At 41.0% G+C, this 22,034-nt stretch overlaps 1 protein-coding gene across 4 annotated transcripts in view; it reads left to right on the plus strand.

Annotated features, from left to right (window-relative positions):
• Positions 1–22,034, plus strand: part of LOC110834503 (Phosphoinositide-dependent kinase 1) — an 85,337-nt gene that overhangs the window by 44,563 nt on the left and 18,740 nt on the right. The window contains exon 1 of one of the 4 annotated variants that reach the window (XM_087350226.1): positions 2,090–2,619. The exons of 2 other annotated variants lie outside the window; for them this stretch is intronic. In XM_087350226.1, the coding sequence (XP_087206352.1) occupies positions 2,524–2,619 (96 nt within the window). In that variant the 5' untranslated portion in view covers positions 2,090–2,523. Of the gene's footprint in view, positions 1–2,089; positions 2,620–22,034 lie in introns of those variants that run through there. One more of the 4 variants, XM_022073719.2, reaches the window with a different exon arrangement.

Genomic DNA, 22,034 nt, shown 5'->3' on the forward strand with positions numbered 1-22,034 from the left:
CCACCGCAGTTCATCCCTTTACCCCGCGCCAACCCTTGCCTTTCGTTCTCATGGGATGGGGTAGTTGTAGCAGGCGGCCCATTCTCGTGCTGCAGGGAGCAACGCACCGTAGTTCTCCCGCCATTTCGTGTTATGTATAGTGGTTTGCAGACCATCTTGCTGCGACCTCTTCTGCGTGCCACGCCCTGGCGCAGGTGGCTTGTGTGTGTCATAGTGAGGTCAGTGGGCCGAATCGTGTTTTTAACTTCATTTCAAATGCTCTTTGTGTTGTCGTTTTAGACCTCTACGAGAAACCTACGCGTTAAAATAATGACGTTACATGAGGACTGCAGTTTAATTCGCCGATGCCAGGATAAAGGCTTAACCAAAGTACGATTACTGCTTCAGTAAAATTATCACGAGGCTGTACGTTCATGTGGCAATTGTGTTCTTTTTTATTTCTGAAGTCAAAAAATATCATTTGCGGGAAATTCCACGAAATTGATTTTTTGTTCACCGAATTTCTAGGATTTATACCCACTTTATCCAGGTACTAGCTTCAGGTACTTGGTGCTAAGTTTTTGCAAAACTGATAACGGTGAGATTTTAGGTTCTCACGGCCGCGAGTATTACCTCCCCGATAATGGACGCAATAAGGACCTCTGACACATCGGTAAACTCTACCATTCTAAACGCAGCAACATCCCAGAAGAGTAATATTCAGACTGATGACTACTACAGAAATATTAGAGGTCCATTTAACATGAACATGAGTAGTAATGGAGTCTTGAAAGAATGCGTCGCTTGCTTTCGACATATTGTGCAATCAGCAGACAAAAAACACGTGGAGTAGCAACCTGAGATGGCTTGTGCAGTGCTCGTATGTCGTCGTAGTTCCCGCCATCCCCGGAAATGAAATAATATTGTGCTTTTTTGATTTTAACAGTCGAGTGCATTCTTGCCGAAAGACTTTTTTGTTTCCGGATTTTGTGAAAGCTGGTACGGGTCCAGTGCAGAAAACTCCGTTTACAGAATTTTAATACCTGTATGAACAACTCCAAAATGTCAACCGTGGAAACGCTTCTGTGTCGATGCACGAAGCATATTAAAATTATGATAATAAACGAAGCAGAGGTACGGAACCGTTCTTAGTCTGTTGTGTTATGGAGAGGAGGATTAACTCAAAAGTTGCTCAGACTGAGTGCTACAAGGATGACGTGAAAACCTAGTGCAGCACTTTCCATTCTCAGACATAATGAACTAGGAAGTTGATCTCATTACTGCATTCTCCTGAAAAGCGTCCATACGAATGTCGACTGCCATAAAAAAGTTGACAGCGGAACCACGGTTCCGGAGAATCTGACGTAAATACGTCTCTGTATTTAAATTATATTTAAGCAATAAATACAATGAAAGGAAGATAGCTAAATGTAATATAATGTTAGGAAATGTAATGTCAAAATTATCTAGTCTACGACGCACTTCTTCTGCAAGCGATTCACAGCTCAGCTCTTTCCGCAATAACGAAAGCGGATTGTTGACGGCATAATGTAACACAACAATGCCGAGTAAACAGATGAAGTTTCCTAGGTAACATAACAACAGATAACCATTATTGTCGATTTGTTGATACGGATCTTACACATTTTCGTTACACGTTTTCCTTTCACATTTTTGCCGAATTACCCTTCCGTATGGACGTATTTACGTCAAAAACACAGCGACCGCATGAATTATTTTCGATTTTGTGACGAGCGCTGGAGTTTAGTGTGATTCAGAAAGAATGACAATTCTGTTTATTATTTCGCAAAAGGTTAAACAAGAAGGTAAATTCATTGTTGTTCTCCGTTCCTGCACAAGAGCACGTGTTACGCGCGTTTACTATGTTCAGGTTGTAGCAAAATGGGGTGTAGCGTTCACTACCGTATGTAATTGTCGTCTGTTTCTGGCGGCTCGTTCTCTCTCCTTCTCTCTTCCCCCCTCCCCCCAGGCGGTTTGCCCTGTCTAGTTGAGCAGCAGACATGTTGTTTGGGCGGGAGACTGTGTGAAGCGTTCCCATTGGCTGCAGTTTGAATCGTCATCAGAGCAAAGAACTTGCGCTGCAGCGGGACGGGTAGTGGCTGTGTAACAGTCGTTGGTTGGCTGTGAGGAAGGAAGCGTTGTTTGTGCTGGTTGAATTTGTTCTGTTATAACGAAATACACAACAAAAATATTAGCGCTGTGGTTGCAGAAGTAGGTGTGTTAGTTTTGAGCTGGAGAAATGCTAGTGATTAAACTGGAACTCACAGGAATGTTGTAAATTATTAATTCTTCCCAATTTGGAGTGGCGGGAAAAGGCCGTTGACTGACTGACTGGCGGGCGAGGCTAAGCTGTTTCCTAATGGTCGCTGCCGGGGTGGAGTAAACTTGTGATGCACGTGTGAAAAAGACACGGGAGGAAATTGAAGCAAAAGGTTGCTTTCTAGTTCTGCTAATTGGACTGTGTCCGCGGTCGTCAAAGTTCGTTTGCTAATTAGGACTCAGTTCTTCGCTCTTGCTGTGAAAATGAATGGAACGGATAAATGTTCCCGTGGGAATGTCATAGTTTCAGCTCTGACAAGATTTCTTAAGATTGGAACACAAGCTAAAGTGAAGAGAAAGGTATGTTGAAGTATTATTTTGTAGTGATGTTCATAAGTAGGTTCTGTATAGCATGCATATATTTGATAAAATTAATTTAAAAATTGAATAAGATGCGGATTGTGGATTGCAGTTTGATTGCGGATACTTTAAGCAATGTGTTCATGACTTAAACTGCTTCCTTATGTAAGAATTTGCCGTTGTGACTTTTTCGTCGGTCCTGCAAGTGATTTCAAATTATCTGAGGAACGTAAGTCGGTCAAGAAGTCAACATCAGAAACTGATGGTTTTAAATTTGTTTTCTTATCTTTTATGCCTAGCACCTGTAACATTTTACTGATAAACCATACCAGGGCAGTAATCTTGATGTTTTGTCAACATAACATGTTCCATTATAGGTTAAGAGATGTTTTCTACGGATATGCTGCGGGCCATATAAGGAACATTGGTTTTATACTTTATTTATTCGCCAAGGTACAATACTACTCGAATACCGAATGATGCAGGTTATTTGCCCACGGCAGTTTCATGAGAAGTTCATTGGCTCACTGGCCTTCAACTTCCAAAAAGGAATCTCAACTTTTTATGATATCATTAGTTTGTGTAGATCTCGAGGAAGAATGGTTTATCTTTTACTCCCAGTAAATAAATAGCGTATGTGGAATTGAATTTATTTATAAAATTAGTGTATTCCTTTCGTCACTAAATCCCACGTAACACAATTTTTTACAAGTTCTTTCTTCAGTATGGCGTTCATTTGCTTTGGTTAAGTTAGAATGTGTGTTGTTTATGATGGTAACAAAACCTCAACCCGAATTCCATGAAATGGTTGAAGGAATGGGTAGGTTAAAGTAGCTGACGCCTAGTAACTGTAAATAACCTCAAGAAGGAACACTTGGCCATGAGTAGTAAGATGGGGGTGGAGTTAGGAACGCCACTGATAGTTGTGTTCATCTGTTAGGGGGAGGACGGCTGGGTCGCCTTGTTTGAAGGATTCTAAAGATGACTTCTGATTTTTCTTCTCAAAGTCAGCGGCGTTGTCCTGGCGAGAAGAAAGTCAAATTCCAGCATAATGTGAATGTTTCGAGTTTCTGTACATTATCAACTTCCAACTTCCTCCTTTCGTTTTACGTAGTTACGAGTCTAATTAAGTGTGGCGTGCAACTGCGTTTCAGGTATTTTCATTGTGCCATTTTAGTGAGAGATGCATTCAGAATTTTTAAATCTGTGACTCAGTGTGCAGACCATTTTAATTTTAAATGCGTGTATACTAATTTTATTGGGTCACAAAACGGCACAGATCTTTTTTAGCCCTGTTTTATTTAATTGGTGCTGTCCAGATATTGATATTTCAGGCAGTAAATATAGCACGGCTTTGTATTTATGCACTACTACGTTTAAGGATGTCAGAGCCTGAAACTTTGCACTCACTTCACTCTGATATTGAGGTGGGTGCGAACCTAGTCGCCCACTATACGCCTCTGGATCGCCATTCTTAGTCATAAGGGAAGCTTTGAATTGTTTATTATGTCGTTGGCATTTATAAACATTTCCAAATGACGTGTTCCTGTAATTAACAGGATTTGCATGTTAAAAACGTTCAGTATGAAGTATAACAAAATATGATAATAATACGAACTTCATTTATGCACGTATTTTCGTGTGTCGTGAGGCACTGGACCTTATTTGTGAGCCGCCACAAACGCGCTAGCAGAGTTCGTCTGGTCTAAATTTAGAATATCCGCCATTGTCTAGTTATTATTTAGGAAAGAACACTTCGTCTCTTGCTCCTAGACGGCTTTTCGTTCGGCCTTCCAAGGACGGCAGGCAACCGCTGTACGTACTTTTTTATTAATCGTTTTTCATGTCGTATTCACTGGACTTTGTTTTAGGACTTGACAAAGTCCATTACATTTCCTGGAAACCTTTCTTGTTGAAGGCGTGCCGGGCGTGATTGTTTAAAAAGTAGGCATCTGGCAGGTTCGTTAGTATTTCATTGTAACGTACTTCAAGGAGACCAGGTACGAAAAAGCTTTGGCGATTGACGTTCTTGTAGTGTATACTTATTGCGCCTTAACAGAATTCCAGGGAACGCTGAAGATAATGCTGGCCAGCCGATGTTCTTATAAAGCTGTAGATAGCACAGATATCGACCCGTTTAGTAGGTCTTCGAAATGGATACGCGTTGACCATGTACACGCATCTACGGTATTGTAATGCGATTCTCCTGAAAATAGTTTGATTTAAACCTACATAACCATACACAAGCAATCATGAATTTAAATTCAACAAACAACTCATTCGATCCCAAATGTAACGTTACCGAAGCGGCGACTTGGAGGGGTAAGGAAAAAAGGGAAAAAATAGTTTTAATTCGAGGTTTATTTTGCGTGACTGGCTGGATCAACTATGAGGACAAACACACTCAAGATACATTTTAGCACAACCAAGGACGATCCTGATGTGAACAAAGAGTAGCGGGCAGTCACATCCGCTCACCGCACGATTGCAATCGTATATTGGCCAGGGATAGAAGAGATCTCTCTCATGAATGAATTTTAAGCATCCTGGACAAAATATATGCTATCACTAGACGATGACGCAACGAATTGTTGCAAAAACTTATGAACACAATTTTACGTTTAACCACGTCCCAACCAACGTCTGTAGTTTTATCAGTATTATTTTATACATTTTTGTAATCCCAGTTACTCACATGACCACCTGAATGTGTCCAGGGACCCTGCTGATCACACTTGGGGAACATCTGCTGTAAAGCCTGCATGTATTTTTTTTCTTTTGAGCTTTGAGTGTGAGGAGCGCCCTAAGAAGTCTGCAGTGGTTTATTCCTTAACATCAGGTACAAAAAGTAATAACTATTGTGATGAAGAACAGGAAATGTACAAAACCTTATGACCTTCGAATTGAACCTACCTCACCTCATTATTAAGCAAGATCATTAACCGCCCTGCCCGGCTTGACACGTGAGGATAAACCCTTTTAAAAACTAGGTACAAAAACAAACGGGAACCCGCGTCCCACCTGCTCGGTTACTTACCACCTGCCCTGGTTACTTACCACCTGCCCTCACTCCCCAAGAACGGTCTTTAACTTGAACTGATCAGTCCTCCACGAGACCTGTTCGAGACCTCGTTATCTTTATATTATTATGTTTCGAGCAGACCCGCTTTCTTAACGAGTCATTGTTCACGTGTTTTGTTCTAAAGCGAGTAGGACTGTCGTAGACATGCAACAGTGTGCCCACGTGTTGTGTCTGAAAGACATCTGCCCCTCGCTTTAAACTGCCCTCTTCCATGAAGAGACCAGGTGGAAGATCGGGCAGTGTTTTGTTCCCTCTTGGGACTTTCGCCCGACTACAATGACGTCTGGCATGCAACACAATACTCACACTCTCAGTATGACTTTCGAGAACTTGGCATAGACGTGTGTAACAATTGTTCGACGGGTTGTTTTACAACGGAAAAAAGGAAACTGTAAGCGACTCAGAATTGAGAATTGTTGTATAGCTGTGGAAGAATAGATTTACGTGACAGGTCAACCAAAGCTACGTTCCCCCCCCCCCCCCACCAAAGCGTATCAATCATTTGCTAATGTTCTGCGATACTTGTGCTGAAAGGCGAAAGGATATCATTTAATAATCTAACCTTGTGTATCCGCCCCCGAATCTCAGAGAAGTTGCAGAACTGGGTCTTAGGGTGGCTGTAAGTACGACTGCCAGATGTCTGTTAATTGAAAAGAGTCTTGGAGTATAGGAGAACCACATCCCCGTCCTCTTCTCGGAGTTAAAATCTCCTACACGTTGTTTCCAAAGTTAATTGCTTTTTAAAACTTACAAAATATATCTGACAGTTCGAGACAATGACGTGCCTGAAAGAGGGATAACTGGGTTTCACACGTATGATCTTGGGAATTTTTACGTAGTAATTTGTGTTAGAAATGTAGTAGTAGTAGTAGTCGTCCCAAGTGGTCTCTTCTATTGTTTGGTATTCATGCTAAAATTTCGTGTTTGTTTCTCATCTCTCTCATGCGTGCCACAAACTCAGATCATCTCATCCTCCTTGATTTGATTACTTTAATACTGATAGGAAGCTCATTGAAAAATGATGTGACCTTATCCCTTTAAAGTGGTAACCATTATTCTCCTAAACACCGTAAACTTTAAACCTGTCAGTCTTGTGGTTGGGGTTAGAAGCGAATAAATTCGGTTTTGTGTTTTGCTGATACGCATCGAACCGCAAAGGGTTGATATTTCTTTACTTCGTCTATCACTTTATTGTCACATTTCTCCCACGAACGAAATTCGTGACCTGGACTTCAATTTGAGGTTTTAGAAGTGAGGATTTTGTTGAACCCACGAATTAAATTCGCGATATAACTTCGTAAACTCCCAATAACAAATGTAGTTGTTAACGCTGGTCGGACTGACGACAATGTTTAAAATGTGAAAAGATTACGTTTTATCTCGCTTGGTGTTCCGCGTGTTCACTAGCTTCAGGGGTCTTTGGGTACGAATAAAAATTCCCTCTCCTTTCCTATGGTGTTTTAAAATCCTACACTTATGTCATTAAAAGCTTCTAAAGCAAACTTCATCCCCATCTGCTGTTAAAGATTAAGTCACCAGTAGGAGGCAGTTGACGAGAAACCAAGGCCAACATCTCTAAAGTGTGGAGGTTTTATACTCCATTGTGTGTACCGTATGACAGACAGACCTTGGTTTCTGGAGTGAGAAATGCGGATCTTTGTTCCCAGCCATCGGGACCTTTGAACAATGGTCACAACAGAGCAGGTTGAAGGACAGCCAGTCACCTACCCATTGCGGTTTCGTCCAGGATGTCAGCGCAGTGCTGCATGCGTTATATAAGTGATTACTCAGATTCAAGGCCATTCTTATTTTGGAGTACAATTGGAAAAGGATCCAATCTAATATGTAATTTGAAAATCTCAACGTCCAGGTGAATACAACTCGTGGATGGCTGTTACAGATTTTACAAATTATAACTGTTACAGTTGTAATCAGAAAGACTTGGCTTTTTTTCCTTGTATTTTGATGTAAATACTTCTATACGGAAGGGTCATTCGGCGTAAGCAGCGTTACGAAGATGTGTAAGATCAATATCAACAATGTGTAAATATGGACCGACAACAATGGTCAGCTTTTGTATGAACTGCGTGCATTTTTTTAGGACAGTATTCAATCTGCGTGCATTGTTATGTTACCTAAGAAACTAATTGTTGCGTCATCTGTTTACTCGACATTGTTGTGTTACATTACTGCCGTCAACAATCCGCTTTCGTTTTGTTGACGGCAGTAATGTAACAATAATGCCGAGTAAACAGATTACGCAACAATTAGTTTCTTAGGTAACATAGCAATGCACGCAGATTGAATACTGTCCTAAAAAGAGCTTGTGTTACCTAAGAAACTAATTGTTGCGTCATCTGTTTACTCGGCATTGTTACATTACTGCCGTCAACAATCCGCTTTCGTTATTGCGGAAAGAGCTGAGCTGTGAATCGGTTGTAGAGGAAGTGCGTCGTAGACTAGATAATTTTGACATTACATGTAGCTATCTTTCTTTCATTATATTTATTGCTTAAATATAATTTAAATACAGAGACGTATTTACGTCAGATTCTCCGGAACCGTGGTTCCGCTGTCAACTTTTTTTTGCAGTTTTGTTTTTGTCTCGGTTTTTAAAGGATGCGATGGGCGGGACATGTAGCGCACATGCTGAAATGCTTGTTAGTTTTGATCAGACCGCTCGGGAGATGAGAGATGGCGTGGATGAGGTTTTATTAAGATAGATAGTAATGAAGTAGGACGTGATGGTTTGAAGTAATTTGGCTGGCTTCGGATAAGGACTGGTGGTCTCTTGTGATGACGTAAAGAACCTTAGAGGTCCTTAAAATGCAAGTAATTTCTTGGCCAGCTGAGCGACTGTTAGTTCTCAAGAAGTTTCGAAAGATGGATGCTCTACGCAATAGATCTGCTTCCTTATTAATTGATTTATGAATTGCGTGTTGCAGTTATTGCATACGTAATCAGACGTGTTATCATCGCTACTTTTCATCTTTTGTGTAGCTTCGAATAATTTACTTGTATATCATATCCTGTTTGCCGTGACCTTGGGAACTACATAATACACAAAGGCGACATCCTTAACAATTGTGACACTGCAGCCGTGGTAGATGATTCCCTTTGTCTGTGCTGATTTAGTCTTTTATAACCGTTGAGTTATTGCACAGGATTCGATATCTCCTGTTGGCATGCTTGCCTGTATGATTATGTCACATGCCGATGAGAAGGCTTCTGTGCACATGATTTCTCTAGTGTACGTATTCTAAGGAAATTGCGTGACGTTATCTATTGTGAATATATTTATGAATTCTTCCTACTGTTTCGTGACTGAAGATGATTAGTATATGAGTTTGTTCTGATGCACAGGATGTTTTTTTTGCGGGAAATTAGTTTCGACGTCAGAAGAAATTTACTTTATTCTGATGATTGGAAATTAGAGGTTCCCAATGCCGTGTAATGTGGGTTGTGTTCTGACGCCCTGAAGTTGGAAGATATATGTTTATTCGAAACGATCACGACGTACGAGAGTACAGTGCGTCACAGCCCAGAAGACCTCAATCGAAATAATATTTTGTTCAAATGATCGATCTGTGTAACATGTTTTTAAATGGCTTTAGAAATCGTGTTTATGCTGTTGGTTGAGTATAGTGCTTTCGATTATTATTTTTTTTGCGTTATGCAGCCCTGTAGAACATATTGAAGTATTTTATGCAGGCCTCCTTTCAAGAACCTGGTATGGAAATTTAGTGTTACAGCAATGTATGAGGTGCGTTAACCGATTAGGAGCTGGTGTGATCGTAAAAACATTATAGTGGAATACGGTAACGTTCAGGAATAAAGATGAGAAGGAAATAAGGGACGAACGAAGAAGAAAGAAGTATGAACTAAAGACTGATGTTTTCAGCGGAGAGGGTATAACAGTTATTGTGCGGGAATACGTAGGCATTGAACATTCACTGTGTCTGTCGTCAGATAAAATTACACATATCCGTTTTCGAAATCCTGTGGCAGTTGGTATTATAAAAGATTTGAAGGCTAGTCGGTTTCCTTGAAACAAAAAATCTTGCTACGTCGTACGCAAACTGATATTACCCCATCCAGAATGGGTTGTCGGTTTGTTACGTTAGTACCAATTTATCCAGCTCAACTACATCCGGAAGGCTAGTTCGTGCAGTAATATTTGCCTATTGCATAAGTTTGACACGAATGCAGTTGAAACTGTATTGCATTGCTTTGTATCCGTGGAGATGTTCTAGATGTGACTGTCCAAAGCCTGAAGGGCGGAAAACAGTGACGAACGAGAGGCCACCATATTTATCCTGTCTTGCCTACGAGTGTTCTGTGTACCAAACGTAATGACCGTATGAAACAGAGGTATGGCGAGTTGTCACACTGTATGTGTGATCCTTCGACTGTTCTTGAACTGTGGTACGGAATTTGGCTTATTTTCAACCAGGCAACATCTCGATTTTTATGTTAAAAATTAATGAGTTGATTGCACATGTCATTTTAAGTTCTCGTTTCAAAATTATATCTAAGATTTTGAACGTGTTTTTGTTATGCGAACTATTTTGACAGACTCGCAGTTATGGACGTTAACTATTTTTACCGCCTATTGAATTTGAAATGTGTGTAGAGTGAAGAAACATTTTCTTTGGATTTTATGGATCACGTTGTTTGCTGTTATTTCCATGAGCAACTTCTTTGGCAGTAACATTAAGATTTTTCTGTTTGTAATGTTTAGGTATGTACTTCGTATCTCTTCGGGACGGAGTGGTAATTTCATCTCGTTATATAATGGCTGTCAATTGTACTTTTTGGGGTGGGGCTGACAAATGCAGTATTGGACGATGTTACTTGATATGAATAGTACCTGTTCACCGACATCAACGTGGTAGATGTTTAACATTCCAGAACCTATTCTCTTAGATGTTCTGTACGCTTTGATATTTGGAATATTGTGTGCACAATTTTTAAATTAGGTTCGTATGGAAGAAACTGCACAACTCTTGAAAATCATCAGGGGAAAGGTAAATAAAGTCTCATTACTTAATTTCTTTCGATGCCATGAACACTAATGGGTTAGTGGAGGTATGGCTCCGCACATCTGAACCTCGGCATTAGACACAAGTGTGTGGCTAGTTTCACATCCCGCGTGCTCTCTTCCCGATGAAAGCGCACCGTCGGTACACATTGGATAGACAGCTTCTTGAGTTCCAGAGCCGATATGGAACGCTTCGACGATATGAGGGGGGGGGGGGGGGAAGCAGACGGGCAATTAACATTCGTTTAACAAACTACTCCATTAATTGTAATGTTGATAATTTAACAGAAATTTATGTAATTCTCTGTGCATTATAAGAAACAGAATTTTAATTTTAAATTTTGATCACTTGCTTCGATAAATGGGGTAGTGTTACCGAGAGAAAAGTAATTTTGATACATGTTTTTCGGTTTTTGCCGTGGGTTGGATGCTAAGTTACAGGATTGCCTGGCGACATGATGGCGCTGGTTGGCTGGTTGTTTTTGCTTTACTAGTACGTAATCTGTTTGATAATTATCTGGTGGTGACGTGCGTGAAGCGTCATTAGCCCGTTGATTCCAGCTAAGGTGGAATACACTCGATTGCTTCTCGTTTTATTTAGCAATGCACTTGACAAACCACAAAGAAATTTGAATTGCAGGTCTCTTGTGAAAGTCATCATCCCACGTTCAAGTGTTGGGAACAGCTGTATGCAAATGTCCGTGATAACACTGTCTTCGTTTAAATTGTATGTGGTTCTCAACCGGCGTGCCGGTGCACCGTGAGGCTTTGGATAGAATTATATAACATTAAATATGCATATTAAAACCACACAATTGTTAATGTCATAGTAACTGAGCAAGTTTTAGTGGAAAGGCGAAATGATTAATCGATAAACTTGTATTTCGAAACGGGAAGCAGGAATTAGTGACGGTGGTTGGTAGACCGACTGACATATGCGCCCAAAAAATTAATTTCGAATGACCTTGAAAAATGTAAAGGCATCTGTTCGGCAAACCCTCTGGCTGATATTGTCGTGACCTTGCTATGACGCTGACCTATCCGTGACCTCAAACTGACATGATTATGTTCACTCAGATTCCTACAGATCGGTAGATATATGCGTTTGAAAAAATGAATTTCAAAATGACCTTGAAAGAAATTAAATGAATCTAATCGGAAAACATCGGGACCTATATTGTTGTGACTGTGACATGAACTTGACCTGTCTGGCACCTCAACGTTACGTGAGAATGGTCACTCAGATACCCACAGTTCTTCAAAATTAAGTGTGAAAATAATTAGTCTTTAAATGACCTTGAAAATTTTAAATGGCTTTAATCAGCAAAACCTAGGGTTGATAATGACGTGAACGTACCGTGACATTAACATGTGTGACCTCAACTTACCTAATCCATATCAAAACTAAAACATTAGAAACGTAAACAAACATTACGCAAAGCAAGGTTACCAAACCTAACGCAACACAGACAACCCTTACCTAACCTAACTGTGGTGGTTGTGATGCAACAGTGGTTATAATATTACCTCACCCCCACCGCATCCCACCCCACCCCTTGCCCGGAATGAATTCGCCAGGACTTCTTTTGTTAACAGACTGCTACGATCGGTACATATCTATGTTTGTGTAAGAAAAGTTTCTTTGTTTTTCAGTTCTTCCACAAATTCTGTTGACTGTCGTGCCCTATTTCTATTGATAAATGTATTTATTTAAAGGTGTGCAGTCGTGTTATGAAGTTTCTTTTATAATTCCCAGAAAAAATCCCAAGTTTGCCGCTACCACCAAAGGAATGTGTCTTGAGTGGACGTTCATTGTTGGTACCAACAGTTCACTGCTTTATGTTCTCAGTGTCAATTGTGTGTAAATTTACATCTTCCGGTCTGTATTTTCCGGAGTTAAATTTTTGTTGCTGATAGAGGCGTATGAATTGTTTATATGGTTCGTGGGAGCCATTGAAAATCCTTTTGACTTGATACTTAGTTGATTCTTCCTGTCATGTAATTTTCTTATGTTGTCCCGAAGCAGTTGAATGTAAAATTTGAACACGTGCGAAGTTCTCTCTCCATCCAGGGACACGCATTCGAAGTACATGCATGTTAGGAAACGCAATTTTATGTCGGACGCAGTTGTGTGGGCGTCAGTAACTTTGATTCCACGTGGTATTGTATCCCGGAAAAGAACTTTCAGTGTCTTCCAGGAGTACTTACGTGCATGATTTTGCACCTCAAGAATGTGTACAACGGCTCGTCATATAACTCACAGAGAAAGCAGTTTCAGATGTAAACGGGAGGAAATGCCTTTGCGCCGGTCGACCTGGTTATTTCGTTAACCGTGGAAGGAAGGAATATTCTGCGTAGTAGTTTTTAGTGTTGACTGATTATGATATTAAAATGAATCTGAGGGCGTGAACTGCGTTAGTGTACCTCAGAATTTGGACCAGTGTTTGAATCTTGAACTCGGGGATAAAGCTTTGGGTTTGCGTGAAAGGTCGGACATTCCTTGATTAGCTGAACGACTATTAGCTTCTGAAGGGCCCTGCTTCACAGATAGGGAAGGCGCACTGGGCTTACTTTTTAATTTAGAAGATTTTAGAGTGGGGCTGGTGATTACTGTAAAACACTTGCCGATATGTTTTGTGCTCTCCGCATATTGCTTCATATCCGAATACTTATCTTTTTTAATGTAACTTTCGCTGTGAGCAGGTTTACAGCTTAATAAATGACGTCAAATGAAAAACTAGGACGCTACTCTCGATACCAAAAGCAAATTAAACCTAATTAGAATTATTCAAGCAAGTGAAGTTGCAGATTACTTGCTAATAATTAATTTTTATTAACTTATTAAGTTCTATGTGGGCCTATTTGATATTCAGTAAGTTGTCCTCATTTGTAACCATATTGCCCTCATATCGATAAGAAAGTGAATGCGACCTCTCGTTTCAAGAAGGTTAAAAAAACTCCTGCCTTGTGGGATGCATGAACGAGAGTAACAGATCAGTACTGAAGCAGTGGCTAAAGATCTTAGTACAACTCACGTTCTTTTATGTTCGTGTGGGCCAACGTTCCATAATTCGATGTAGACTTATGCTAAAAGTCTCTGAGATTTGGGGTCCTCAGGGCGAAGATGTCGGTGTTGGCCTCGGGGATTGCAACGCCATAGATACAGACGTTTAGTAGGAACTGTGTCTTTAGCCCTGGAGATGGAGGCAGGATGCTCCTTGTATAGCGATGGCATCTGCCTGCAAGTCCACGCGGCATAACAGCACAGAAGATCAACATCGCCACGGGAGTGCCGTATTTATTTTCTAGTTTGTTTTTTAACTTCATGGCCCTCGGGCATTCTCGATATTGCCACGGACCCGTTAATCAGTTTGGCATTCACTGACATTGTTAGTGTTTGAACAGCGTCACGCAGAATCGTTGAACTGAGTAAGAACGGGATTATTATGTTTTCTAGCTATTCGTGGCGTTCAGACTATAAACTGTCCCCAGCATTCTGGTACTTGTGTTATGTAGGCTAAGAATTTTGGCCATAAATGCATTTTATTTAACTCTGAGTGTTACTGTTAGAAGAATATGCGTTTTCGGGCCCACTCTGCAAGTAAATTTAATTTTCTTTTCTTTATTTGTGGCTGTTGGCAGCTTAGACTTAGCGTGATAACTGAGTAATGAAGAAAGAATGTGGAGGAATTAAGATGGTTGTGTTTTGGGTTGTTGCGCCGTGATGATCACCCTGATGATGGAGGCAGCAAGCACTTTTGAAACGTTGGCAAAGTATCAGACTATACGGCGCAACAACGCAGGAAACCGCCATATTCGCCGCCTTGAGAATCTTAAATCTTACTCGGTGTAGACAATTTCTGTGCCGAGTTTTGAACCGGGTCCTCTACAATACGAAGCAGGCGTGTGAATTGCATGGCCGCGATATTTATCCGTCGAGCGTATCAGCATTGACGACGTTTAAACAAACATCTAGGTTTCCTTCAGTAATTCTCGGTGAGTATGAAGAAGAAATATTGGAGGGGATTCGCAGAACGTGCCTTGTTTGTGAAGCTCTCAAAAGTTACACGCACTTCGGTCATACTTGTAAGGAATTCGTTGCTCACTTGAGACGTATTTACGTCAGATTCTCCGGAACCGTGGTTCCACTGTCAACTTTTTCGTAATGCTATTCAAACAATACTAACAAAAGACATTGATTGCCCATCTGATTAACAGGTTTGTGGGAATTTCGAGATGACATTAGAGTTTCGAAGAAGATAGATCCAGGTGGTATAAACTACCATGTCAACGCATCTATGTTTTATGCTTACTTTCCCTACCTCCCTTTTAGTTACAATTATTCTGTAATTTTTAATGAATATGTACATTATTTAATAAGACTGGTGGAAGGCTGTTTACACTACGCGAACAAATGAAATGGCTCTGAACTTTTTTGTGGTACCGAAAACTGAGGATTGTGTTTCATTTCAACGGCGAATAGAACATTCCATTGAGAAGGGCATAAAACAGCTACCTGAACTTGCCATTGTGTCCTTTTGTTGAGCACTAAGGGACAAGCCGAAGGGAATGTATTTTGGCAGGATGCAGTAGACTACAGGAAGCCATGCCCGCCTGTTCGTGAACCTGTGTTAATATTTGCGGGCGTATTGCTTCCAGGCTTGTGCGCTGCAAAACACTTAGGTGTTTGTTGTACGTGGAATGAGTTTGACGTCAGACCAGCTGTATTATCATGTACGTTACGTGGGTAGAAAGTTACATACAAAGCTGTCGTCATATTATTGCTTATGACATACAAATAATTAGTTTCCTTTAAATTCTAAAGTTTCTCTGTTCGTAAGCACAACGCCATGGAGGTAAGTAAAGCTGTTCGGAGCTACCGAAGCTTCAGGAAGGTGTGGACGTTTATGATAAAGTGGAATCGTGGCCAGTTTTGGTTATCAAATCGCGCCCGACCAGTCAGTAAATGCATTTTCCCCACATTTTATGTATTGATTTCGTTTGCAAGAGTAAGCAGGTATTTGATGAAGATTTCTGTCTTCTGGGTTGTTGCGCCCTGATGACGGAGGCAGTTTGACCTCTGAAACGTTGGTTAACATCGACCAGACTACACAGCGCAACAACCCAGAAGACAGAAATCTTCATACTCACCGCTGTGAAAACCTCAAATCTTACAGGTATTTGATCTTTATAATGGGCATGCTTTGTATTTTCTTTGAGGTAAGGACTGAGTCTTTAAATATTTACACAAGCTTCGGTTTCAGAGGGCTTAGTATAAGTTTAAGTCGTACGTATATTAGTCGACAATTCCAGTTGAGTCTAATGATTATAAACTTGTGTCTTCCTCCTTAGGGAGTGGGAAATAAGGTTTTGAATCCCGTTGGACGAGTCCTCCGTCTTTAAAATATGATCAAACACGTGTTAATTAAGGAAATTGAAGTTAAAATATATCCCGAATTATCTGAGCAAGTTTTTAAAAGCTGCACAAGTTTGCCTTTTTTATGGCACGCTAGAGTCGTGATACGCCTCGGTGCGTCTGCGGAAAAGCCCTACGATTCGTTCCATTGCGTATCGTAATTTTGTGTCGAACCTTTTTCAAGCATCATCCCAAAATACAATGATATTCGTCATGTCTAGTTGTAATTGTGTTATTACTAGTTTTAAACATGTGTTATGCATAATTTGTATTTGTTGTTTTCATGTGATGTTAAATTCAGGTGACTCGGGATAGGGTTTATTGCAGGTTCTTGGAAACATGGCGATGTGCTTTTGTGTTCTGTGAAAAGAAAAAAGTATTAATCAGCTCAGCTGCTTCTGATGCAGAAACGCTCTATGGACACGCCACAGTCACATTTAACATTGCAGTTATGGGCGAGAACATGTGAAATGATTTGTGAGACATCTCACTCTTCGGAGGATGTTTTTTAACACCGCTCAGCCTCCGAAAATTCTCCGAAGCCCCCCCCCCCCCCGCGTCTTTTTCATTTGTTTACTGATCAGTTACAGTGTAAAACGCAGCGGAAGTGTGGCGTTGTGGCCACACATGTAGCACAGAATGCCGTGTTTGTTGAGAGCGGCCCACACGCATGGAACAACCCGCCAGGCTTTCTGTACGTTATTTGCACATAAAGACTGAATTTGCTGTAACTTAATAAGCGCCACGAAAATGTGTAGCTCTACGTATTCTTGAACTCTGCTATATTTTAGGTGAGTGATTAGCTTCTCGATTGGGCCGCTTTGCTTGTTTGGCATACAATTGCCTTGGTGGGTTGTGTTAATATACACATCTTAGAGGGACATTTACGCGATGACTATCGTTTATCTGGCTACGTAGTTGAAAGTCAGAAAAGATCAGTTTCGTAATGTCACTGATTGACATTCGTTGAAAACACTTGTTTGCTTAGGTTCGTCGACATCTCTTTATAATCGTTTTCCTTCCACAAATCAAAACTGACATGCCTTTGGAACATTGCATGAGCACTTGTTCACTCTTATATCACTTTCTGAATGTCCTTATTCGGGAATTTGCTGAGTGTGACATGATTCCAGCCCTCGTAACGCATGTGATATTCGCTGTATGTGGTCGTGTAAAGTCAGTTTGCACAGGACGCAGGGATCGTGATCGGAAACGGGGGTTTCCTCATCTATCTACGTAAACAATTGTGTTTCATGCCATCTTCGAGACAGGATGTTATTTGCGGGGTAAGCAGTCGCCTGGATTGCATTACGCAATAATTGGCTGCCACGGAAATGCCTTAGTGGTGAACAGTGTATTTCGTCAAATCCTGTTTTGATCATGATAGGTGGTGATGAGGTCATGTGGTTTTGTTTACTGTTTACTATTTGGTTTGCGAAGTTATGACATACGACGCTTTTTTGACAGTTTACGACATATCTATTTTTACTTGTTTGCTGGAGACATTTCCAAGAACTCTTAAGGGGTTGGCGGTGGTGAAGGATTCAGTTTTAATGCATCAACCTTCTGGACGAGTTCAGAATGAAAGTTGTGACTAATAACGTGTTTATACTCGCTTGAAAAAATGTAGCTCTGTTCATCTGAAAGCTCATCTCTTTAAACACCATATCGTTTAAATTTTTCAGTCTTTCGTTACGTTAACTCCCGTAAAGTCAAATCTTTTCGTCTGATTTGCCATCAGTCGTCTTTAGATTGAGAGGTCCCGTTTCACACCCTTAATTAAGCAGCGTATATAATTAATTATAAGACTAGAAAGTTCTGATTCGGAATGTCTATCTAGTGACGCTTACCTTTACATATTTAGTGAAGGGGGTATTCTGATGTATTGGCTGAAACTGAAAGTTGCAGAACTGCCCCAATTATTTTTGCTATGCCTGTCCGTCCGTCAGTTTCAGCATATAACTTCTCGCGAACCGTGGCATTGAATTTGATTTTGGAGGGAATTTTTCTGTCACTGCATTATAGTTTCGTTAAAACTAAGGACGGTTACGGGAACTTTACACGGAGGTCCATAGACGTTTCTGCGCCTTGAATACTTTCGTGGGGAATCCCCAGCGAAAAAAGACAACTCCGCAAGCACATGCAGAATCCTAGGCTAACGTCATTCGCAAAGAGACAATGCTGTGTAACGTGCCTGAATTTGTCCTTCGCGCGCTTGGACTAGGCAGTGGTTCTCCATTGAAGTTTTCATAACCACCAAGTTACGACGTGAATGTGTTCCTGTCTCCTGCAGTGTTTCCTTGGACCACTGATTGAATTCGGCTTTCAGGACCTCTCGACTTGTAGATTTGCGGGGTGGACAGAGGTAAAGAAGTCGAAATGCTTTCGCGATAACTTCCAAACGAGAAATCTACCTGAATATAAGCATTTTTCACGTACGAAGTGTTTAATCAGACGAAAGGTTCCGGCATTATGGGGCAGTCATCCTTACCACTCCACACTTCGATTATTTCTTTGCTCCGGCACTGACTATCTGTTCGATATGAGGTCTCTTTTATTTAATGTGTGTGTGAATGCAGGACTATATAGACTATAATAGAATTTCATTCGGGATCCTGATAGAAGCTCTTATCGTGGGAATGGTACGGAAGGGAAGGGTCATGTGTCTCGTGACAATGGTGAATGCGTGGGTGTGCAACTCATCGTTAATGTTGGTACCTGTCTTCCGGTGTGCGCTGTGGCATGGTTCTCGGGATTTTTCTTTGTTAACTGGCGTGTAGGGATAGGCATGTGTTTTTGGTGTAACCTAATCACGTTATTAGCCATAACCTTCTTTTCCTGTTGAAGTTTTTTTTGTACTTCCTACTCGGGAGGTCCTGGATTCTTTTCAGCCGTCTTCCTTGATACACTGTGCAACCAGTGTAATTGACGAATTATCTCTAAATGAAACAACACACCCTTTTATTATGCAATTACACTTCCCATCTTTTGGCTTTCTCTTGTAGAAACGGTACATTTTCGTCGTAGATCCGTGGTGTTGTTGCTGTAAACACCGACCTTTTTGACGAAACAGGTTGGGAATTGCTATTCGGCTTGAACGACGTCTTGGTATGTCAGTTTTGAGTCCCTAAGTGCCAGTTAACTAGCGCGTGTCCGCTACGGCGTTGACGGCTTCACAAAGCAACGTTACAGATGCTTCCTTGACTAAGCCACAGCAATGCTGGGTCTTGTCATGTAATTGTACAACCCAGAGACGAAGCATTCTAGTTTCTGAGGGCGAAACCAGGTGCAACACTGTTGTACTTGGAGGTGTACAACCGCCCACTTGCTCTCTTGAATGGTCTATGATTCACGGTTCTTAGTAGGACCAAATTTGGTTTCAGAGTTGGATTATTACGCTGTCGGTGGTTTAACTTTTCTGGTTGTTACGTCGTTTGATGGAATGGAAAGAGAGGGCAGCAGTGGGTTGATGATGGCATTCCTTAGAGTGGAGCTATGTAAAAATCCCCCGGGGTCAAAGAGAAACGGTTGTCTGATGTGTCATGACCTCGTGTGTAATTATTACTGCTTATAGATTCGTTCAGATGCGCTACAGGTTAAATTCAGGGCATGCTAGCTACCATCCACTTCAGAATTGCTTATCTTCCCGTCTGCTAACTAATACCAAGACAAAACACCGTCATTTTAAATATTTGTGTGGGTGTGAAACTTGGTCTCTCGTGTTGAGAGTAGAACACGGGTTGAGGGTGTTTAAGAAGTGTGCTGAAGAGAATAAATACTTGATCTTATGACGATGAAGTTACTGGTGAGGGTGGGGGAGGAATCAGCATAATTAATACGTTACCCCAAATATTTTTAGGACAGTGAAATCAAGGAGGATGGCATGGGATAGATAGGAAATTAGCACAAAATTATGGTTTGAAGAGAACTGGGAAGATGGGAAACGGAAATATTTTGGGATGTTGTGGACTGGATTCATCTGGCTCAGGATAGACAGAGTTGGTGTGATATTCAGATCACCAGCGACCTATCTGAGCAATTAAGATTCTCAGGGACTCAGATGTTCGTTACGTTTTCTTGCTGGTAATAGGTTTTTCGGCTGTTGTCCTTTGCCATTAGGGAAGCCGGTGATGTTTTATAACCGGTCCACGAGTCAGAAGAATTTGAGCTTCGGCTGCTGGTCGAGACAGTGTTGAGATGCGGTTCAGAATATGTAGGCGGAGAATGTGGTTAGAGACTGGAAATGTGTAGTTAACAAGATGGCGCCGCGTCAGAAAGCGCCACGTCATGTTGTCTTTTGAGAGTCATTCCAGGAATTCCGTATTCAACTTGCTCTCACGTGTGTGTCATTGTTATCAGAATCGAGCAGTATCTACAATCGATAAGACTTTGCTTGCTTGTGGCGTTACACGCAAGAGGCACTTTCTGTTACGTCAAACAGAAGGTCCCAAAAAAAGTCGCACTTTTTTCTTGCACTATTTGCTTGGAAGTGATAACGTTATCCTGTTTTGCTGTTTTGACAATTCATGTGCTACTTGAATTTCTACATATCACGATAATAACTGGTGTTCTAATCAAATTTAACTGCTTGTTTGTCACTTAAATTGGACTTAGGTTCAAGTACATATAAGTGTTTCGCTGTTTACTACACAGTTATAGGGTCTATCTCGTCACTGGGAAAAACTGTTATGCGACGTTAGAGAAACACGTGTTCTTCATCAGCTGCCAGTTTAAATAAATCGCACTCGTCCCTTGCATTTCTGAAGCCAGTAGATCCTTTTGGCGTATGAAGGCAGTTTCTAGTGTGGCTTATGGGTGGGATGTGATGGAGTTGTTAGAAACGCAGACAGAAAGTCGTCGAGGAAACTTAACCAATAAACCGTCCACTTTTTCTGGTACAGATATGGCCAATGACGGATTTAGATATCAGTGTTGGACCTTTGATCCTGCTAACACGGTGTTGGTTAACCAAAATAGGCACAGGGAGTATGTAGGTATGCAGATACGACCTACATTGTTTTAGGATTCAGTATGATTCATGGTTAAATGATCTAGTTTCTGTAGCATTGGGTGATATTAGCCAGTTTTGATGGCTGTTGCAACAAGGGTCCCCCCTCCCGTACCATTATTTATCTTACCGCATTTGTATGTGGTGGAATAATTAGCTTATGGCACCATTGTTGTGGAACCGCGACGTACGTACGTGGTATTTGGAACACCGGCTCACTGCCGTTCAGTGTGCCAAGTTCATGGCACGGCGTAGCATGACGTCATAAAAACGTAACTTTCTCCGCCGTCCGCGTGGTTTTATTGCGACACTCGCACGCCACAACGTAATTTGCTTGTGCTCACTTATCAAGAACGAAACTGCATCAGATAGCGATCCAGTCATCTGGATCATTTGCCGTACAGTACGCCCTAAGCCCTCAAACCAGTTCTTCGTTTTAAACATAAATCATTTCGTAATGCATTACGACCTAAAAAGGATGATGAAAATGTATATTTTCAGTTACGTTTACATATATGGTCAGATCTTGTGAGGGCGTGATGGTGGTGCATATTTGTATTGGAATGACCTAGTTACAGCTTATCACACCAGGACTGTGCAAGTGATGTGTGCTATTATTTGGAGCGTTTGAGAGCAGTGGAAGTATTTTCTATTCCATTGCTGATGTTCGTGTCTACTATTAGGTATTGTTTCTCTGCCTTTTTTTCTCTATACAATAAAAATTCGTGATTTGTCGTCTATCAAAAAATGACGTCATCAAACAATGTTACGTTATATTTGTTTACTCGGCATTGTTGTACCAACACAACAATGCCGAGTAAACAAATGACTTGAGTAAGATACTAAACTAACCCCCCCCCCCGTAGGG

Source organism: Zootermopsis nevadensis, unplaced genomic scaffold (genome assembly GCF_977971745.1).
Source record: "Zootermopsis nevadensis isolate Lab colony 2312 unplaced genomic scaffold, Znev_1.0 Znev_ptg000017l, whole genome shotgun sequence".
NCBI lineage: Eukaryota > Metazoa > Arthropoda > Insecta > Blattodea > Termopsidae > Zootermopsis > Zootermopsis nevadensis.